The sequence below is a fragment of the Perca fluviatilis genome, chromosome 16, assembly GCF_010015445.1.
Source record: "Perca fluviatilis chromosome 16, GENO_Pfluv_1.0, whole genome shotgun sequence".
Taxonomy (NCBI): Eukaryota; Metazoa; Chordata; class Actinopteri; order Perciformes; family Percidae; genus Perca; species Perca fluviatilis.
This window is the reverse complement of record NC_053127.1, coordinates 37,534,036-37,551,080: the sequence shown is the minus strand read 5'-3', so window position 1 is coordinate 37,551,080 and position 17,045 is coordinate 37,534,036. Positions and strand designations below refer to the sequence as shown.

General features: G+C 41.4%; 1 protein-coding gene across 1 annotated transcript; it reads left to right on the top strand.

Moving 5' to 3' along the window:
• Window positions 1-9,720: 9,720 nt before the first annotated feature.
• LOC120543624 lies at window positions 9,721-17,002 on the top strand. The gene is made up of 11 exons (XM_039776764.1): window positions 9,721-10,159; window positions 11,727-11,953; window positions 12,116-12,242; window positions 12,333-13,606; window positions 13,701-13,860; window positions 15,311-15,731; window positions 15,797-15,897; window positions 16,004-16,216; window positions 16,360-16,535; window positions 16,726-16,806; window positions 16,910-17,002. The coding sequence occupies exons 1-11, from the start codon at window positions 10,102-10,104 to the stop codon at window positions 17,000-17,002; spliced, it is 2,931 nt and encodes a 976-aa protein (XP_039632698.1). The 5' UTR covers window positions 9,721-10,101.
• The last annotated feature ends 43 nt before the right edge of the window (window positions 17,003-17,045 follow it).

Below are 17,045 nucleotides of genomic sequence, written 5' to 3'. Positions count from 1 at the left end.
AAGAAAGGAGAGCAGAAGAGAAGAGATGAGAAGAGAGAAGAGTGTGGTGTGTGTACGACGAGCCGGCGTGTGTGTGTGTGTGTGTGTGTGGGGAGTGTGTTTGTGTGTGTGTGTGTGTCTAAGGGGGGGGGTGTGTGTGTGTGTTTTTGAGTAGTGTGTGTGTGTGTGTTTGTGTGTGTGTTTGCATGTGTGTGTGTGTGTGTGTGTGTGTGTGTGTGTTTATGTGTCTTTTTGTGTGTGTGTGTGTGTGTATATGTGTGTGTGTGTGTGTGTTTGCGTGTGTGTGTTTGCAAAATAAAACATGAATAGCTGAATTGCTAAAGCTAAACTGGATGAATAGCTTAAAACCGTAAAAATAAGTTGAAGTAGTGAGAGTAGTTGAAAAGTCAAATAACACCTTAGCCAGGGACACACTGATTGATATGCCACAGTGGGATTTGAACCCGGGCCACCCACACCCTAGCCATGTGCCATAACCACTGCGCCATCTTCAGAACAGACAAACATTGTTCCTTTAGTATTTATAAAGCATCTCTTTGATGATTAATCCCCACACCTGATTAGTGAGAGACAGTGTGAGAGAACCCTTCAAACAATCCTTAATAAATCCACAACAGTACATGCTATCAAAACACGCGACTTGACCGTTAGAGACACAAGGCCTTTGTGAACGTATCGGTATAAAATTTATATGGATAAATATAAAATGTGGGCATGTCAGCGATTTAAAAAGTGGTTCGTTCTGCTCTTCGCTGGAAAATATGGACGCTTTTATCATTGGAGCGGATGGACAGAAATTTGTTTATCTCGTCATTTGGAAGCTCGCGGAGCCAAAAGTATGAGACGTATCACAAAACCGGAGCAGATTTTCTGAAACTAGACAAAAATACCTACGTTTTGATGTATAAATTGTGTATGACAAGTAGATATTGTGGGCGTGAGAGCAGTTTACAGACAAGGAACTAAGATAATTTTTTCGAAGCTTCACCCTCTAGCTGTGATGTCATCCACTCTTAGCAAGCGCAATACACACCCTGTTTAATCGATAAAATTTCCTGAAATAATCACTAAACTTAAACAGCTTTTCACAAAAACTGTAAAATATATCAAAACACTGAGCACACCCGAATAGCTGAATATTTTGTGAACATTTTAAATTTTGAACTCGTCTGTAGGTGGAAGAATGTAGGAGGAGATACATTTTGAAGCAGAAGAGGATTTGAAGGCTTTGAAGCCTGCTCTCATTGACTTTAATGTTAAAAAAAAGTGTTAAAAAGCTTAAAATTTTAAAAAGTATAAATAGTAGAAAAAAAGTGAAGAAGTCCCATCATTAGCTGAAAGAGCTGAACATTTGAAAAGTTGAATGGTTTAAATAGGTGAAAGTATGCAGAAGTTACGCAGAGCCAAAAACGTACGGAATAATAAAAATTAAAGTTAAAATCTAGAAAATGCATTTCCTGCGGAAAATGCGGGGAATGCTGAATAGCTGAACTGCTAAAGCTAACTGGTTGAATAGCTGAAATCTGTAAAGAAGAAGTTGAAGTAGAGAGAATAGTTGAAAAGTGGGAAATCGTTAAAAAGTTCAAAGTTGACGCTAAATTGTTGGCTTTAAAAGCTGAAAAATGACAAAATATGTAGAACATTGTGAAGTCTTTAGCTGAAGCTGAAGAATAGTTGAAAAAGTGGAAATTGGTTCAATAAGTTAAAGAAAGTAAGAGAGGGAGGGAGGAGGGATGGAGAAAGAAGGAGAGAGAGAGAAAAAGAGAAAGAGACAGGGAGAGAGGGAGGGAGAAGGCGGGATGAGAGAGAAGGAGAGAGAGAGAAAAAGAGAGAGACAGAGAGAGATGGAGGGAGAAGGAGGGATGGAGAGAGAACAGAGAGAGGGAGGGAGAAGGAGGGATGGAGAGGAAGAGCAGAGAAAAGAGAAAGAAACAGGGAGAGAGAGAAAAGAAAAGAGAAACAGAGAGATAGAGAGGGAGAGAGAAGGCAGGATGGAGAAAGGGAGAGAGAGAAAGAGAGAGAAAAGAGAGAGGGAGGGATGGAGAGAGGACAGAGAGAGGGAGAAGGAGGGATGGAGAGAGAAAAGAGAGAGAAACAGGGGAGAGAGAAAGAAAAAGAGAAACAGAGAGATAGAGAGGGGAGGGGAGATTTTATAAAAAAAAAAATGAAAAAAAAAGGAATGCAAAAAAAGTTATAAAAAAATAAAAAAAGTAAAGCCAAAAAAAAAAAAAAAAAAAGATTTAAAGATAAGAATAAAAAAACTATTTGCTGAAGGAATATCCTGCCCTCCTGAGAAAGAAAAGAGAAACAGAGAGATAGAGAGGGAGGGAGAAGGCGGGATGGAGAAAGGAGAGAGAGAGAAAGAGAGAGACAGAGAGAGAGAGGGAGGGATGGAGAGAGGACAGAGAGAGAGGGAGAAGGAGGGATGGAGAGAAAGAGAGAGAAACAGGGGAGAGAGAGAGAAAGAAAAAGAGAAACAGAGAGAATAGAGAGGGAGGGAGAAGGGGGATGGAGAAAGAAGGAGAGAGAGAGAAAAGAGAAAGAGACAGGGAGAGAGGGAGGGAGAAGGCGGGATGAGAGAGAAGGAGAGAGAGAGAAAGAGAGAGAGAGACAGAGAGAGATGGAGGGATGGAGAGAGGACAGAGAGAGAGAAAGGAGAGAGAAACAGGGAGAGAGAGAAAGAAAAGAGAAACAGAGAGATAGAGAGGGAGGGAGAAGGCGGGATGGAGAAAGAAGGAGAGAGAGAGAAAGAGAGAGAGAGAGAGACAGAGAGAGAGGGAGGGATGGAGAGAGAGAGAGAGAGAAACAGGGGGAGAGAGAGAGAAAGAAAAGAGAAACAGAGAGAGAGGGGGAGAGAGAAGACAGTCAGAGAGAAGTGGAAGACCACAGACTACTGTTCATATTACTGCCTGTAGTATCTGTATAGACTACTGTTCATATTACTGCCTGTAGTATCTGTATAGACTACTGTTCATATTACTGCCTGTAGTATCTGGGTGTGTCTGTGAAAGTGTTGTCATGGTAACGAATGGCCAGTGGATATGTTTATAAACATGATTTGATGTCTGTAATCAAGTTGATGAGCAACACCTGCTGAATCTGTCAGCTGTGCTGTGCTTCAGCTATTCAGAGTCCCTGAGAGCGAGCTCTCAAACAAAGCCTCACAGTGGCAAAACGATAACTGCTATCAGTCAAATGACGTGATCCTGAGCATCACAAGGCCTTTGTGAACGTATCGGTATAAAATTTATATGGATAAACGTAAAAATGTGGTCATATCAGCGATTTCAAAAAGTGGTTCGTTCAGTGTTTCGCTGGGAAATATCTAGGAGTTTGATCATTGAAGCCAATGGAGAACGATATGGACATCTTGTCATTTGGAAGCTCAACCAGCCAAAAGTAAAAGGCGTATCACAAAACTGAGCAGATCTTCTGAAACTAGACAAAAATACCTACGTTTTGATGTATAAATTGTGTATGACAAGTAGATATTGTGGGCGTGAGAGCAGTTTACAGACAAGGAACTAAGATAATTTTTTCGAAGCTTCACCCTCTAGCTGTGATGTCATCCACTCTAGCAAACGCAATACACACCCTGTTTAATCGATAAAATTCCAAATAATCACTAAACTTAAAAAACAGATTTTTCACAAAAACTGTAAAAGATATCAAAACACTGAGCACAAGTACCCGAATACCTGAATATTTTGTGAACATTTTAAATATTTTGAATCACGTCTGTAGGTGGAAGAATGTAGGAGGAGATACATGTTGAAGCAGAAGAGGATTTTACGTTGTTGAAGGCTGCTCTCATTGACTTCAATGTTAAAAAAAGTGTTAAAAAGCTTAAAATTTTAAAAAGTATAAATAGTAGAAAAAAAGTTGAAGAAGTCCCATCATTAGCTGAAAGAGCTGAACATTTGAAAAGTTGAATGGTTTAAATAGGTGAAAGTATGCAGAAGTTACAGAGAGCCAAAAAACGTACGGAAGAGGGAATAAGAAAAACTAGAAAATGCATTTCCTGCGGAAAATGCGTGGGAATGCTGAATAGCTGAACTGCTAAAGCTAACTGGTTGAATAGCTGAAATCTGTAAGAAGAAGTTGAAATAGTGAGAATAGTTGAAAAAGTGGAAATCGTTAAAAAGTTGGCTTTAAAAGCTGAAAAATGACAAAATATGTAGAACATTGTGAAGTCTTTAGCTGAAGCTGAAGAATAGTTGAAAAAGTGGAAATTGGTTCAATAAGTTAAAGAAAGTAAGAGAGGGAGGGAGGAGGGATGGAGAAAGAAGAAGAGAGAGAGAAAAAGAGAAAGAGACAGGGAGAAGGCGGGATGAGAGAGAAGGAGAGAGAGAGAAAGAAGAGGGAGAGAGAGAGAAAGAAAAGAGAAACAGAGAGAGAGGGAGGGAGAAGGCGAGATGGAGAAAGGAAAGAGAGAGAGACAGAGAGAGAGAGGGAGGGATGGAGAGAGGACAAGAGAGAGAGGGAGAAGGAGGGATGGAGAGAGAAAAGAGAGAGAAACAGAGAGATAGAGAGGGGAGAGAGAAGACATTCAGAGAGAAGTGGAAGACCACTGTGCTGTGCTGCAGCTATTCAGAGTCCCTGAGAGCAAGCTCTCAAACAAAGCCTCACTGTGGCAACACCATAACTGCTATCAGTCAAATGACGTGATCCTGAGCACCACAAGGCCTTTGTGAACGTATCGGTATAAAATTTATATGGATAAACGTAAAAATGTGGTCATATCAGCGATTTCAAAAAGTGGTTTGTTCAGTGTTTCGCTGGGAAATATCCAGGAGTTTGATCATTGAAGCAAATGGAGAACGAAATGGACATCTTGTCATTTGGAAGCTCAACCAGCCAAAAGTAAAAGGCGTATCACAAAACTGAGCAGATTTTCCCCAGATTTTTGTCAGACAGACAGAAGTGGAACGCAAATGATATAGACTGATGATCATAGTTAGTCTAGTTAGTTGACTCCTACAGCAAGCCTGGAGTAATCAGTAGACTGTCTGTGAAAGTGTTGTCATGGTTACTAAGGGCCTGGGCAATGTTTATAAACATCTCTTTGATCTGATAACGATAGCACCTGCTCTTAATATGTCTCCTGTAGTACACGCCAGCACTTCAGACACTGAGAGCAGAAGAAATATTTTCATTATTATCAGATATATACTGCATAGAACGAAAAAGCATCAATCTAGCTGAGATGAGATGTGAAATATATTAGGTGAAAAGAATGGGGCTGAACAAGAAGAAAGAGGAAAGAGAGAGGGAGAGAAAGAGAGAAGAAAGGAGAGCAGAAGAGAAGAGATGAGAAGAGAGAAGAGTGTGGTGTTGTAATGACGAAATGGGCGTGTGTGTGTGTGTGGGGAGTGTGTTTGTGTGTGTGTGGGGTGGGAGTGTGTGTGTGTGTGTTTTTGAGTAGTGTGTGTGTGTTGTGTGTGTGTGTTTGTGTGTGTGTTTGCATGTGTGTCTGTCTTTGTGTGTGTGTGTTTGTGTGTGTGTGTGTGTGTGTGTGTGTGTTTATGTGTCTGTTTGTGTGTCTGTGTGTGTGTATATGTGTGTGTGTGTTTGCGTGCGTGCATGTGTGTGTTTGCAAAATAAAACATGAATAGCTGAATTGCTAAAGCTAAACTGGATGAATAGCTTAAAACCGTAAAAATAAGTTTAAGTAGTGAGAGTAGTTGAAAAGTCAAATAACACCTTAGCCAGGGACACAATGATGAATATGCCACAGTGGGATTTGAACCCGGGCCCCCCACACCCTAGCCATGTGCCATAACCACTGCGCCATCTTCAGAACAGACAAACATTTTTCCTTTAGTATTTATAAAGCCTCCCTTTGATCATTAATCGCCACACCTAATGAGTGAGAGACAGTGTGAGAGAACCCTTCAAACAAGCCTTAATAAATCCACAACAGTTAATGCTATCGAAACAGCGACTTGACCGTTAGAGGCACACGGCCTTTGTGAACGTATCGGTATAAAATTTATATGGATAAACATAAAAATGTGGGCATGTCAGCAATTTAAAAAAGTGGTTCGTTCTGCTCTTCGCTGGAAAATATGGACGCCTTTTATCATTGCTGCGGATTGAGAGAAATTTGTTTTTCTCGTCATTTGGAAGCTCGCTGAGCCAAAAGTATGAGACGTATCACAAAACCGAGCAGATTTTCTGAAACTAGACAAAAATACCTACGTTTTGATGTATAAATTGTGTATGACAAGTAGATATTGTGGGCGTGAGAGCAGTTTACAGACAAGGAACTAAGATAATTTTTTTGAAGCTTCACCCTCTAGCTGTGATGTCATCCACTCTAGCAAACGCAATACACACCCTGTTTAATCGATAAAATTTCCTGAAATAATTACTAAACTTAAACAGATTTTTCACAAAAACTGTAAAAGATATCAAAACACTGAGCACACCCCGAATACCTGAATATTTTGTGAACATTTTAAATTTTGAATCACGTCTGTAGGTGGAAGAATGTAGGAGGAGATACATTTTGAAGCAGAAGAGGATTTGAAGGCTTTGAAGCCTGCTCTCATTGACTTTAATGTTAAAAAAAAGTGTTAAAAAGCTTAAAATTTTAAAAAGTATAAATAGTAGAAAAAAAGTTGAAGAAGTCCCATCATTAGCTGAAAGAGCTGAACATTTGAAAAGTTGAATGGTTTAAATAGGTGAAAGTATGCAGAAGTTACAGAGAGCCAAAAACGTACGGAATAATAAAAAAAAAAAAAATATGCTGAAAAATATAACGCATAATAAAAAAAAAATAGGTGGAAGAAACAGCATTCCCATAACTAGAAAATGCATTTCCTGCGGAAAATGCGTGGGAATGCTGAATAGCTGAACTGCTAAAGCTAACTGGTTGAATAGCTGAAATCTGTAAGAAGAAGTTGAAATAGTGAGAATAGTTGAAAAAGTGGAAATCGTTAAAAAGTTAGCTTTAAAAGCTGAAAAATGACAAAATATGTAGAACATTGTGGAGTCTTTAGCTGAAGCTGAAGAATAGTTGAAAAAGTGGAAATTGGTTCAATAAGTTAAAGAAAGTAAGAGAGGGAGGGAGGAGGGATGGAGAGAGGAGAGAGAGAGAAAAAGAGAAAGAGACAGGGAGAGAGGGAGGGAGAAGGCGGGATGAGAGAGAAGGAGAGAGAGAGAAAAAGAGAGAGAGAGACAGAGAGAGATGGAGGGAGAAGGAGGGATGGAGAGAGGACAGAGAGAGGGAGGGAGAAGGAGGGATGGAGAGAGGACAGAGAGAGAGAAAAGAGAGAGAAACAGGGAGAGAAAGAAAAGACAAACAGAGAGATAGAGAGGGAGGGAGAAGGCGGGATGGAGAAAGAAGGAGAGAGAGAGAAATCTGTAAGAAGAAGTTGAAATAGTGAGAATAGTTGAAAAAGTGGAAATCGTTAAAAAGTTGGCTTTAAAAGCTGAAAAATGACAAAATATGTAGAACATTGTCGAGTCTTTAGCTGTGCTGTGCTTCAGCTATTCAGAGTCCCTGAGATCGAGCTCTCAAACAAAGCCTCACAGTGGCAAAACGATAACTGCTATCAGTCAAATGACGTGATCCTGAGCATCAAAAGAGGCCTTTGTGAACGTATCGGTATAAGATTTATATGGATAAACGTAAAATATGTGGTCATATCAGCGATTTCAAAAAGTGGTTCGTTCAGTGTTTCGCCGGGAAATATCTAGGAGTTTTATCATTGAAGCCAATGAGAGAACGATATGGACATCTTGTCATTTGGAAGCTCAACCAGCCAAAAGTAAAGGCGTATCACATAACTGAGCAGATCTTCTGAAACTAGAAAAAATACCTACGTTTTGATGTATAAAATGTGTATGACAAGTAGATATTGTGGGCGTGAGAGCAGTTTTATAGACAAAGGGAACTAAGATAATTTTTTCGAAGCTTCACCCTCTAGCTGTGACGTCATCCACTCTAGCAAACGCAATACACACCCGTCTTTAATTAAAATTTCCTGAAATAATCACTAAACTTAAACAGCTTTTTCACAAAAACTGTTAAAGATATCAAAACACTGAGGCACACCCCGAATACCTGAATATTTTGTGAACATTTTAAATTTTGAATCGCGTCTGTAGGTGAAAGAATGTAGGAGGAGATACATGTTGAAGCAGAAGAAGATTTTAAGGAGTTGAAGGCTGCTCTCATTGACTTTAATGTTAAAAAAAGTGTTAAAAAGCTTAAAATTTTAAAAAGTATAAATAGTAGAAAAAAGTTGAAGAAGTCCCATCATTAGCTGAAAGAGCTGAACATTTGAAAAGTTGAATGGTTTAAATAGGTGAAAGTATGCAGAAGTTACAGAGAGCCAGCACGTCGGAAGAGGGAATAAAGAAAAATAAAAAAAGGACAAAAACTAGGAAAAACACCCCAAAAAAAAGGCCGAAAAAAAAAAGCGCATTCCACAAAAAAAAACAATAGGTGGAATGGTAGAACAGCATTCCCCAAAAATGCATTTCCTGCAGAAAATGTGGGGGATGCTGAACAGCTGAATTGCTAAAGCTAAACTGGTTGAATAGCTTAAATCTGTAAGAAGAAGTTGAAGTAGTCAAAATAGTTGAAAAAGCCGAAATCGTTTTAATTAAAGTATGAATTTCATTAAAAATTCAAACTTTATGCTAAACTGAACTGTTTGCTTTAAATGTTGGATAATGACAAAATGTGTAGAACATTGTGAGGTGTGAGTAGATTTTCTAACTGATAATGACTCACATATGCAAATAAAATAAACAAATTAATACTGTAATACTGTTAAAGATGAAAGTTGAAAAGGCTGAAAGAAGAAATATTTTTTTATTATCAGATATACCACTGCATAGAACAAAAAGCATCAATCTAGCTGAGATGAGATGTGAAATATAATGAGGAAAAAACGGGCCTGAACAAGAAGAAAGAGAGGAAAGAGACAAGGAGAGAAAGAGAGAGGAAAGAAGAGCAGGAGAGGAGGAGAGAAGAGAAGAGAGAGGAGAGAAAGAGAATAAAGAGAGGAGAGAAAGAATAAAGAGGAGAGAGAGAGGAAAGAGGAAAGAGAGGAGAGAAAAAGAAGAGGAAAGATAGAAAAAATTAGAAAGAGAGCAACTTTGACTAAAATTGACTAAAAAGACTTAAAGTTTGACTGTCTGTGAAAGGGTTGTCATGGCTACTACTAAGTGTCTGTGTACGTGTTTATAAACATGCTTTGTGTATTGTGTTATGTATGTCTGCATGTGTGTGTGTGTGTGTGTGTCTGTGTGTCGTGTGTGTGTTTGTGTGTCTTGTCTGTGTGTGTGTCTTTGTGTGTGTGTGTGTGTGTGTGGGTGTGTGTCTGTCTGTGTGTGCTTGCGTGTGTGTGTGTATCTGTGTGTGCTTGGGTGTGTGTGTGTCTGTGTGTCTGTCTGTGTGTGTGTTTGTGTGTCTGTGTCTCTGTGTGTGTTTTGTTTGTGTGTGTGTGTGTGTGTGTGTGTGTGTGTAGGTGTGTGTCTGTCTGTGTGTGTGTGTGTGTGTGTCTGTCTGTGTGTGTGTGTGTGTAGGTGTGTGTGTCTGTGTGTGTGTGTGTGTAGGTGTGTGTCTGTCTGTCTGTCTGTGTGTGTGTATCTTGTGTTTGTCTGTCTGTGTGTGTGTGTGTATCTGTGTGTGTCTGTCTGTCTGTGTTGTGTGTGTATCTGTGTGTGTGTGTGCGTGTGTATAGGTGTGTGTCTGTGTGTGTGTGTCTGTGCGTGTGTGTGTGTATAGGTGTGTGTCTGTGTGTGTCTTTGTGTGTGTGTCTGCTAAACTGGATGAATAGCTTAAATACGTAAGAATAAGTTGAAGTAGCGAGAGTGGTTGAAAAAGTACAACAACATCCTACACTGTGACACATTGATTAATGTACCACAGCAGGATTTGAACCCTGGTCCTCCACACCAAAGCCCGTACCCGCCGGCAGTAGGACTGCCAAACACATCCTAACGCTCTCCTAACAATTCCTAACGCTCTCCTAACAAGTCCTAACAATTCCTAACGCTCTCCTAACAAGTCCTAACAATTCCTAACATATCCGAACAAGGTCCTAACATGGGGTAAAACAGCCAATCAGTTCCTAAGAAACGATGTTGCGACGCATCCAATCATCAACAACTGCTGCCTCGACGCACGGTTGTCTGATTGGTGAGGGACCTTAGCATCATACAGCGTAAGGTTGTCATGCAAATCTCGTCGCTGATTGGATGGCCACCGTTTAGTGACAGGTTACAAACTTTAGCTACAGCTTACAAACTTTACAGACTATCTCGACGCTCAGGTATGTTATGATAATAATAGATTTTAGGGTGAATGTTTAAAGTCTATGAGACAGTAGGTTTTTGCTAGCTAGCTAACGTGGGAAACGATGTTGAAAGGGTAACGTAACTAACGACTGAGGTAACGTTAACGTTGGCCCCATACGTTAAAATGACCCGCAGTTGTTAACTTTTCTAAATAAACTGCGATAGGGGCCTACATTTACATTTAGTCTCTTTCTTTATGTTACATTTACACATTCGGATTGTACTACGACATTTATTGTGTAAGGTTAATTAGACTAGATGTAAACCCTATTTAGGTAGGGTAACGTAAGCTAGCCGTTTGTTTGTTTGTTTGTCTGTCTGTTTGGTCAGTTAATGTCGTCGTCGTTTAAGAGATTTTTCTACGATAAGTGGTGCTCATCTTAAACTATGTTTTGTGTCATTGACCTGCCTGATGTGAAAACCGTTAACGCCTGAGGTGTTTTTGTGTGCTTTTTTAATAATCTAGTGACGTCAGCACGATGACCCTAGTTGAAGAGTAGACCTATGGATCAACTTTCTGAGTAAAATAAATTGTGAAATGAATTACTGTTACCAATAAACACATTTGTCATATGATAGGGTAGGCTATACTGTTCATTTGATAGACATATATTGCTGAAATATTGAGAAATAAAGCCTTGCTTGTGGTGATCAGTAGTTGAGTAGTATTTCCATCTGTTATGGTTAATGTTTGGAAGATTCCAGCTCTGTCCTGCAGTTGCCACGCCCCCTATACTTTGCCACTCAGTTCCATCTGTAGTTTACCACACCTGCAATCAATCTGCCTCAATCAGCCACAGACTCAAATAGGCAGCACCTGCGCACACAGCCCTTCCTTTGTTCAAAACCACATGGAGAATCTTTGATGCTGGACATGCTGTGTTTCTTGCTTTGTGTGCGTTATTGCTCTATGTAAGTTCCATAGTTTTACTTGGCATACTCTGAAAGAAAGTGCTAATGTCATTATAAGGCGAGTGCCTCTCCTGTATTCCTGTTTGTGCTGTTTAAAGGTGCTGTATATTGAACAGTTAAAAGTAAAATAAGTTTACATTGCTCGTTTGAGTTACCTGAGATATGTGCATTGGAGTAGTTCTATTCATTGTTGCGTTAATAACAGAGCAGATTATGTATGTATGTTTATTGTGGCCTTGTTTGTGCCTTTGTGATACTAACTATATCCCATATCCTTCCCCTTCAGAAACCACACACCCAAACACGTAACCATACAAACCTGTAACCTGTCTTCTTGATAATGCTTGGAATAAAAGAATTGTGGAATTGAAAGTGATTGGACAAGAACTGTTCTTAGCGACACCTCCACTGGTCTCACGCCAGCCACCCACAGCCCTCTACACCTCCTTTTCGGTTAATTTTTGTTGTTTTCCATATCTCGTCCCTAATATCTGCAGAAATGACAAAGACTGGGAAACCAGATGCCTACTGGGCAGGTGTGATGTCCCTGTATGCCCAGGGAAAGTACACATTTACAACTGGCAAGAGGCCGGGGTCCAGGAGATGGAGGGCGGTAATGCTGCGGATTGGTGATTGTCCTCTGACCCCCCTGAAAGGTCAAACTACTGTCCGCAAACTAGACATATTTGGGAAAACAATCCCCTGCAAGTGTGGATACCACCAGGTAAACGATGCCATTGAATCAATAAACCTGTGATGTGGTGAAAATGTAATGGAAAATGGTTTCTCCTCAGTTCTACTGTTTGTTTCCAGTGTTAAACAGTGTGAGTATGTAATTATTAGTGGAAATGTACTTGAAATGTAAACCCACTTTTATTTTTCCCAGTCAGCAGAGAAGGCAGGGACAGCAGCATCCAGTCAAGGTCAGTTGAGGGCTCCACAGGCCAGTGCTGCAACCCAGTTTGGGTTTTCCCAGTCAGCAGAGAAGGCAGGGACAGCAGCATCCAGTCAAGGTCAGCTGAGGGCTCCACAGGCCAGTGCTGCAACCCAGTTTGGGTTTTCCCAGTCAGCAGAGAAGGCAGGGACAGCAGCATCCAGTCAAGGTCAGCTGTGTCTCAATTCAGCTGAGAGTTTACAGGCCAGTGCAGGTGCAACAGCTACAGGTTCTCAGGCCAGTGCAGCAGCTGGGAAAGCTGTTACAGTTCCAGGACCACAGACAGGTGTAGCTCAGAAAACTCAAGCTCTGTGCAGGATGAGCGAGGGGAAGTCTCTCACATGCTCGCTGTGTAGTCAGGAGATGATGTGCGAGGACTACACGCAGCACCTGTCAGACTACCACACCCAGGAGCAGTGTGAGCAGTGTGGAGCAAAGGCCTGGGGGGCTTTTGGATTGTTACAGCACATAGAGGAATGTCACCTTTTGACCTGTCCAACAGACCTCCCAGATGTTGCTGCTCCTACCACTCCCATAGCCCAAGAGACAAAACAGCAACCCAGTGACCCACCCGATGTTCCTGCCCCTGTTCCTGCTCCTCCCACAACCCATGAGACGTCACTAGCACCACCACGACACCCACTCACTCTGCAGCCTCCTGAGGTAAACTGGGTGAATTTTCTACCCAAGCAGTTCACCAGAGTCATCCAGCCAGCTGACCAGGAGTGGATCGCCCACATTTTATATGACAGTACTGGACAGCTGAAACAAAACCTGTCTCAGAACTGGTTTCATCCCCCCAGCCCCACCAAATCCATCTCACCTCCTGATCCACATAATTATTTCCGCCAGCGGATGTTCCTGTGGGCTCCAATGCGGATGTGGGGCATCCCTCTGAAATGCACCCAGTGCAATAGGAAGATGCACCATTCTGGCATTTACACTAAAGCCAGGGAGGTAATTGACATTGATTCGAAATATTACCTGGTGGGTGGAGACTATCCAAGGTGCAGCAAATGCATGATTCCCGTCTGCCCTTGGAGCATTGACATTTTAAAACAGCTCGATCCCTCCCACCGTTACAAATTCCCAGCTGTTCTCACAACCCATTTGGCACTGGACAGGAGGTGTGTTGCGATGTTGCGCCCAAGAACATTAGGGAACAGCTCCAGCTATTTACAGCAAGCCTTGCAGGAGATACACAGTGAGGAGTGGGCTAGGCGGACCATCGACTACCTCACTGATTGTGAGGTCCACAAAAAGTCCTGTGTCCTCACCCAGTCTGAAGCTCTGTATCAGCCGCCACCACCCTTCAATCCCCTGCCCCTGGCCCAGTGGTTTGAGACGGTTCATGCCAATGACATTCTGAGTCACCTTGACGAGTTGAAGGGTGTGATCACTTCAACGCTTGGTAGAATCTTGAAACTGGACTCTACTAAGAAGGTAAATGTAAACCTACTGTATGTAAACTTGATTTCATTCAGTTTGTTAGCATAGCTGATTTCTGAGATGTGTTTTTATTTTTATTTTTATGTAGATCACAAAAAAACTTGCTGGTGGCATTGAGGGCACAGCAACATGGATGTCTAATATCGGCAATGAATTTGGGCAAGTGCTGAATTCTGTGCTGACCACTGGTGAGGGGGCTGGCCTTGATGACCTTTGTCAAGGCATCGTCAAAAGGTACAGCGACGCTGGTGAGCCACAGCCAGATGCCATATATGTGGACAGAGACTGCTGCAGTGAGACAGGCGCGTTGCCTTTAATTTGTGTTGTGATGTGTCTATTACATGTGCCTCTGGGGGCTGTTGCACAAAAGTAGAATGAAGAAATTCAGGATGAGTGAAAAAGCGCAGGTTGACTTAGTGTGATCTGCTCATTGCAGCTTAATCGGTTGTACGTTTGCCGAGCCAGGATGAGAAGGTGAAGCTATGTCAAGCCAGGTGTAGATAGCTGGGATAAGTGCACGTTCACGGCTTTCTTAAATAGACCACGGTATCGATCCCAGATTTACTGATGCTAAAATGGAGAATACGCATTGTGTATTCTTTACACAGAGTGAGCAGCAGCAGCAGCAGCTTCATATGGAATTATGACACATTTGTAAAAAAGAAACACGGCCGCTGTAATAAAACAGCGAGAGAAAGGACTATCACAGACCGACTGAATGCATAAGCCTAAAAATATAAATTTACTGACCACTGCTCTGAATTGAATCAGCCATACCATTCAAGAAGTTAAGCTAATTATTTGCACAAATGAGCTGTTGTACTCTTTGCCTTAAAAATGAGCAGAAGACAGCCTAATGTTAGACAGGAAGTGTAACCTGAAGATCAATTGCAACCACTAATCTACAATGCTGTGAAGTCTCGCTCTCCCTAAAAAATATAAATTACCTAAGGAATATATGAACTCCCACTGCTCGCTTTTCAGGCAAAGTGTACAACCGTTAGTTTGTAGAAATAATGAGCCAAACTCCTTAAATAGTTTCATTTAAGAGCAGTAGTTCGTAAATGTATATTTTTAGATATATCATTCAGTCGGTCCGCTTCTGACACGGTTTTTCTCACTTTTTTACAGAGGCAGTTTCCTTCTTTATTGTATGCTTTCTTTCCTAGTAAGCCTATATGGACATAGAAATTGGACTCAAAAATCTAGAAACTATAAAGATAATTAAGTTATACATTTAATGCACACTTTGAACATGACTGTAACACAGTGTATTCATCAGTTATTTCCCCCCAGCTAAATATAAGGTCAGAAACAATTGAGGTGTCCTCCCTGTTACATGAATGTAATGTAGTCTACTGTCTCTCTGTATAGTTACCGGTCCAGTGAACTTAGACTATAATAAGGGAGGATTGTACAATTATTAAAACCTATAATAATTGTTCACGTTCACTGGAGAGAACACAAATTGTTATTGGGAATATTTTTGCATTATTTAACTTGTGTCTGGCATTCTTTTTCTTGCATCCTCCAATCCCTTTTGAGCCTTGGGTTTGTTTCTTTAAATGGAGGCCGTAACAGTGTCTTATGAATTACATTTGATCAAACAATAGTTTTGGCAGGAGATCAGTGCAGTTGGAACTGGAAACAAACCAAGATGCATGTACTGTATTTACTGTCTGTTTCTTATTGTTATAGGGGTGGGTCCAGTTCTCACTTGGTTTCGACCATGGACGTCAACGGTGAGACTGGATATTTTCCATTTTATGAGGCGGTTCACAAAGGGTCTTACGACGGAGCACCACCCACTGTATGGCACGTTCTGCTCAAAGTTGTCCACTTGTATCTTTGAGTGGGACAAAGAGGACATTCACCAACTCAAAGAGGCCAAGAGGGCAGAGTTAAAAAAAAAGCACCAGGGTCACGTACCCACTGACTCTCGGGTGTTATCCAGCATCACATCCAGTGAGCTGGTCAAGCACTGCCGCAGGAGAACCCGAGGGGTTGAGGAGACCCGCGTTCTAATCCAGCAACTGCTGGACTCCATGTGGGACCTCACAGACACAAGTGGCTTGCATCTCATAAATCATGACAGCATGTCTCTTGTGTGGGAGGTACAGCAGAAGCTTCTGCCCTGCATCCAAGATCCACCTGGTGTCAAGTTGTACACTAACACTGGATCAGGCCTGAGAAGAAGGGAGACAAAACGCTGGACGTCCTAAGATGTGGCAGAGGATCCTCCTCGCTCGAGAGCTTTCATCTGCACCAGTGTGGTTTCATCCCAGGCAAGCTGAAACACTCAATATTTGAAACATTTTGTTAATGAATGCTGTGTATTAAGTTGTCATAACATTCTTTTTGTTGTTGTCACCAATGCATTTGTCTTGCCAGGTTGGAGATGTAATGCTCTACATACACAGATGTACTTGCTTGAGGGGTTATCCAGATGGAACCATAATAGGTCTCAGCAAGCTCTGGGTATGAGTGGTACATCACGTACAAAGATGTACGATGTACGTTTGATGTCCAGTGTGAACGTCCTGAGCAACAGAGTCCTAGGAAGTGGACTTCTTCCAGAGTTTATACCCCCGGGGAAACCTACCGGTAAGATTCTATGGCACAAAAAAAGAAAACGTGCTGGACAATATTCTGACCAAACTGTCAGATATTACCTGAAGGTTACACTTTTGTTCACTCACTCATTCTACTTTAATCTTTTTTTTCTTTCTGTTGACTACTTGCGGCAGGAGAGCGTATTGCTGTGGAATATTTGCTAGCGCAGTCTAACCGGGGAGATCTGCTGAGTGCACAGAAGGAAATTGGTGCCATTCCACCAGAGATGCTGGATGAAGCTCAGGAGGATGAATGTCCTGATGTGACCATACCCCAGGCCACTGATATATCTTTTCAGTCTTCATCTCAGGTAATGTGTTAACAATTTGATGATAAATCAAAACGTTTTTACTGTAAACCTAGTTTGCAGAGGTTCATTTTTCTTAATTAGTGATGTGTGATTGACTCGTTAAATCAACAATTCATTTGTGTAACATGAGCACAACAAACTTTATCAACCTCATTGTACCCCTCTCACTGTTTACACATAATTACTTAAGGAATCTACACTTGAAAGTGGTGTGTTCAGCAGTCCTGCCAGCTCCCCGTTTGAGGACAGTGGGCCCATCACTTCAACTCTGGTAAAGTGGCTAATGTATTCACCATCAGAAATCCTTGTTCCTTCACCTTTTTCTTTTAAATTAGCTGTACAAGAATTGGTTTTGTTTCAATTTCATGTGACAGGATAGTCGGTGTGATCCTAGAGGAAAATTCCCGGATGGGAGGCAGTCGATGCCTTGGCAGGGTATCTTGTCAGCCTCAATCCGGACAAAATAACGCTCTCTCAAACTCTGAGATAGTAGAGATATTGAGACTGTAC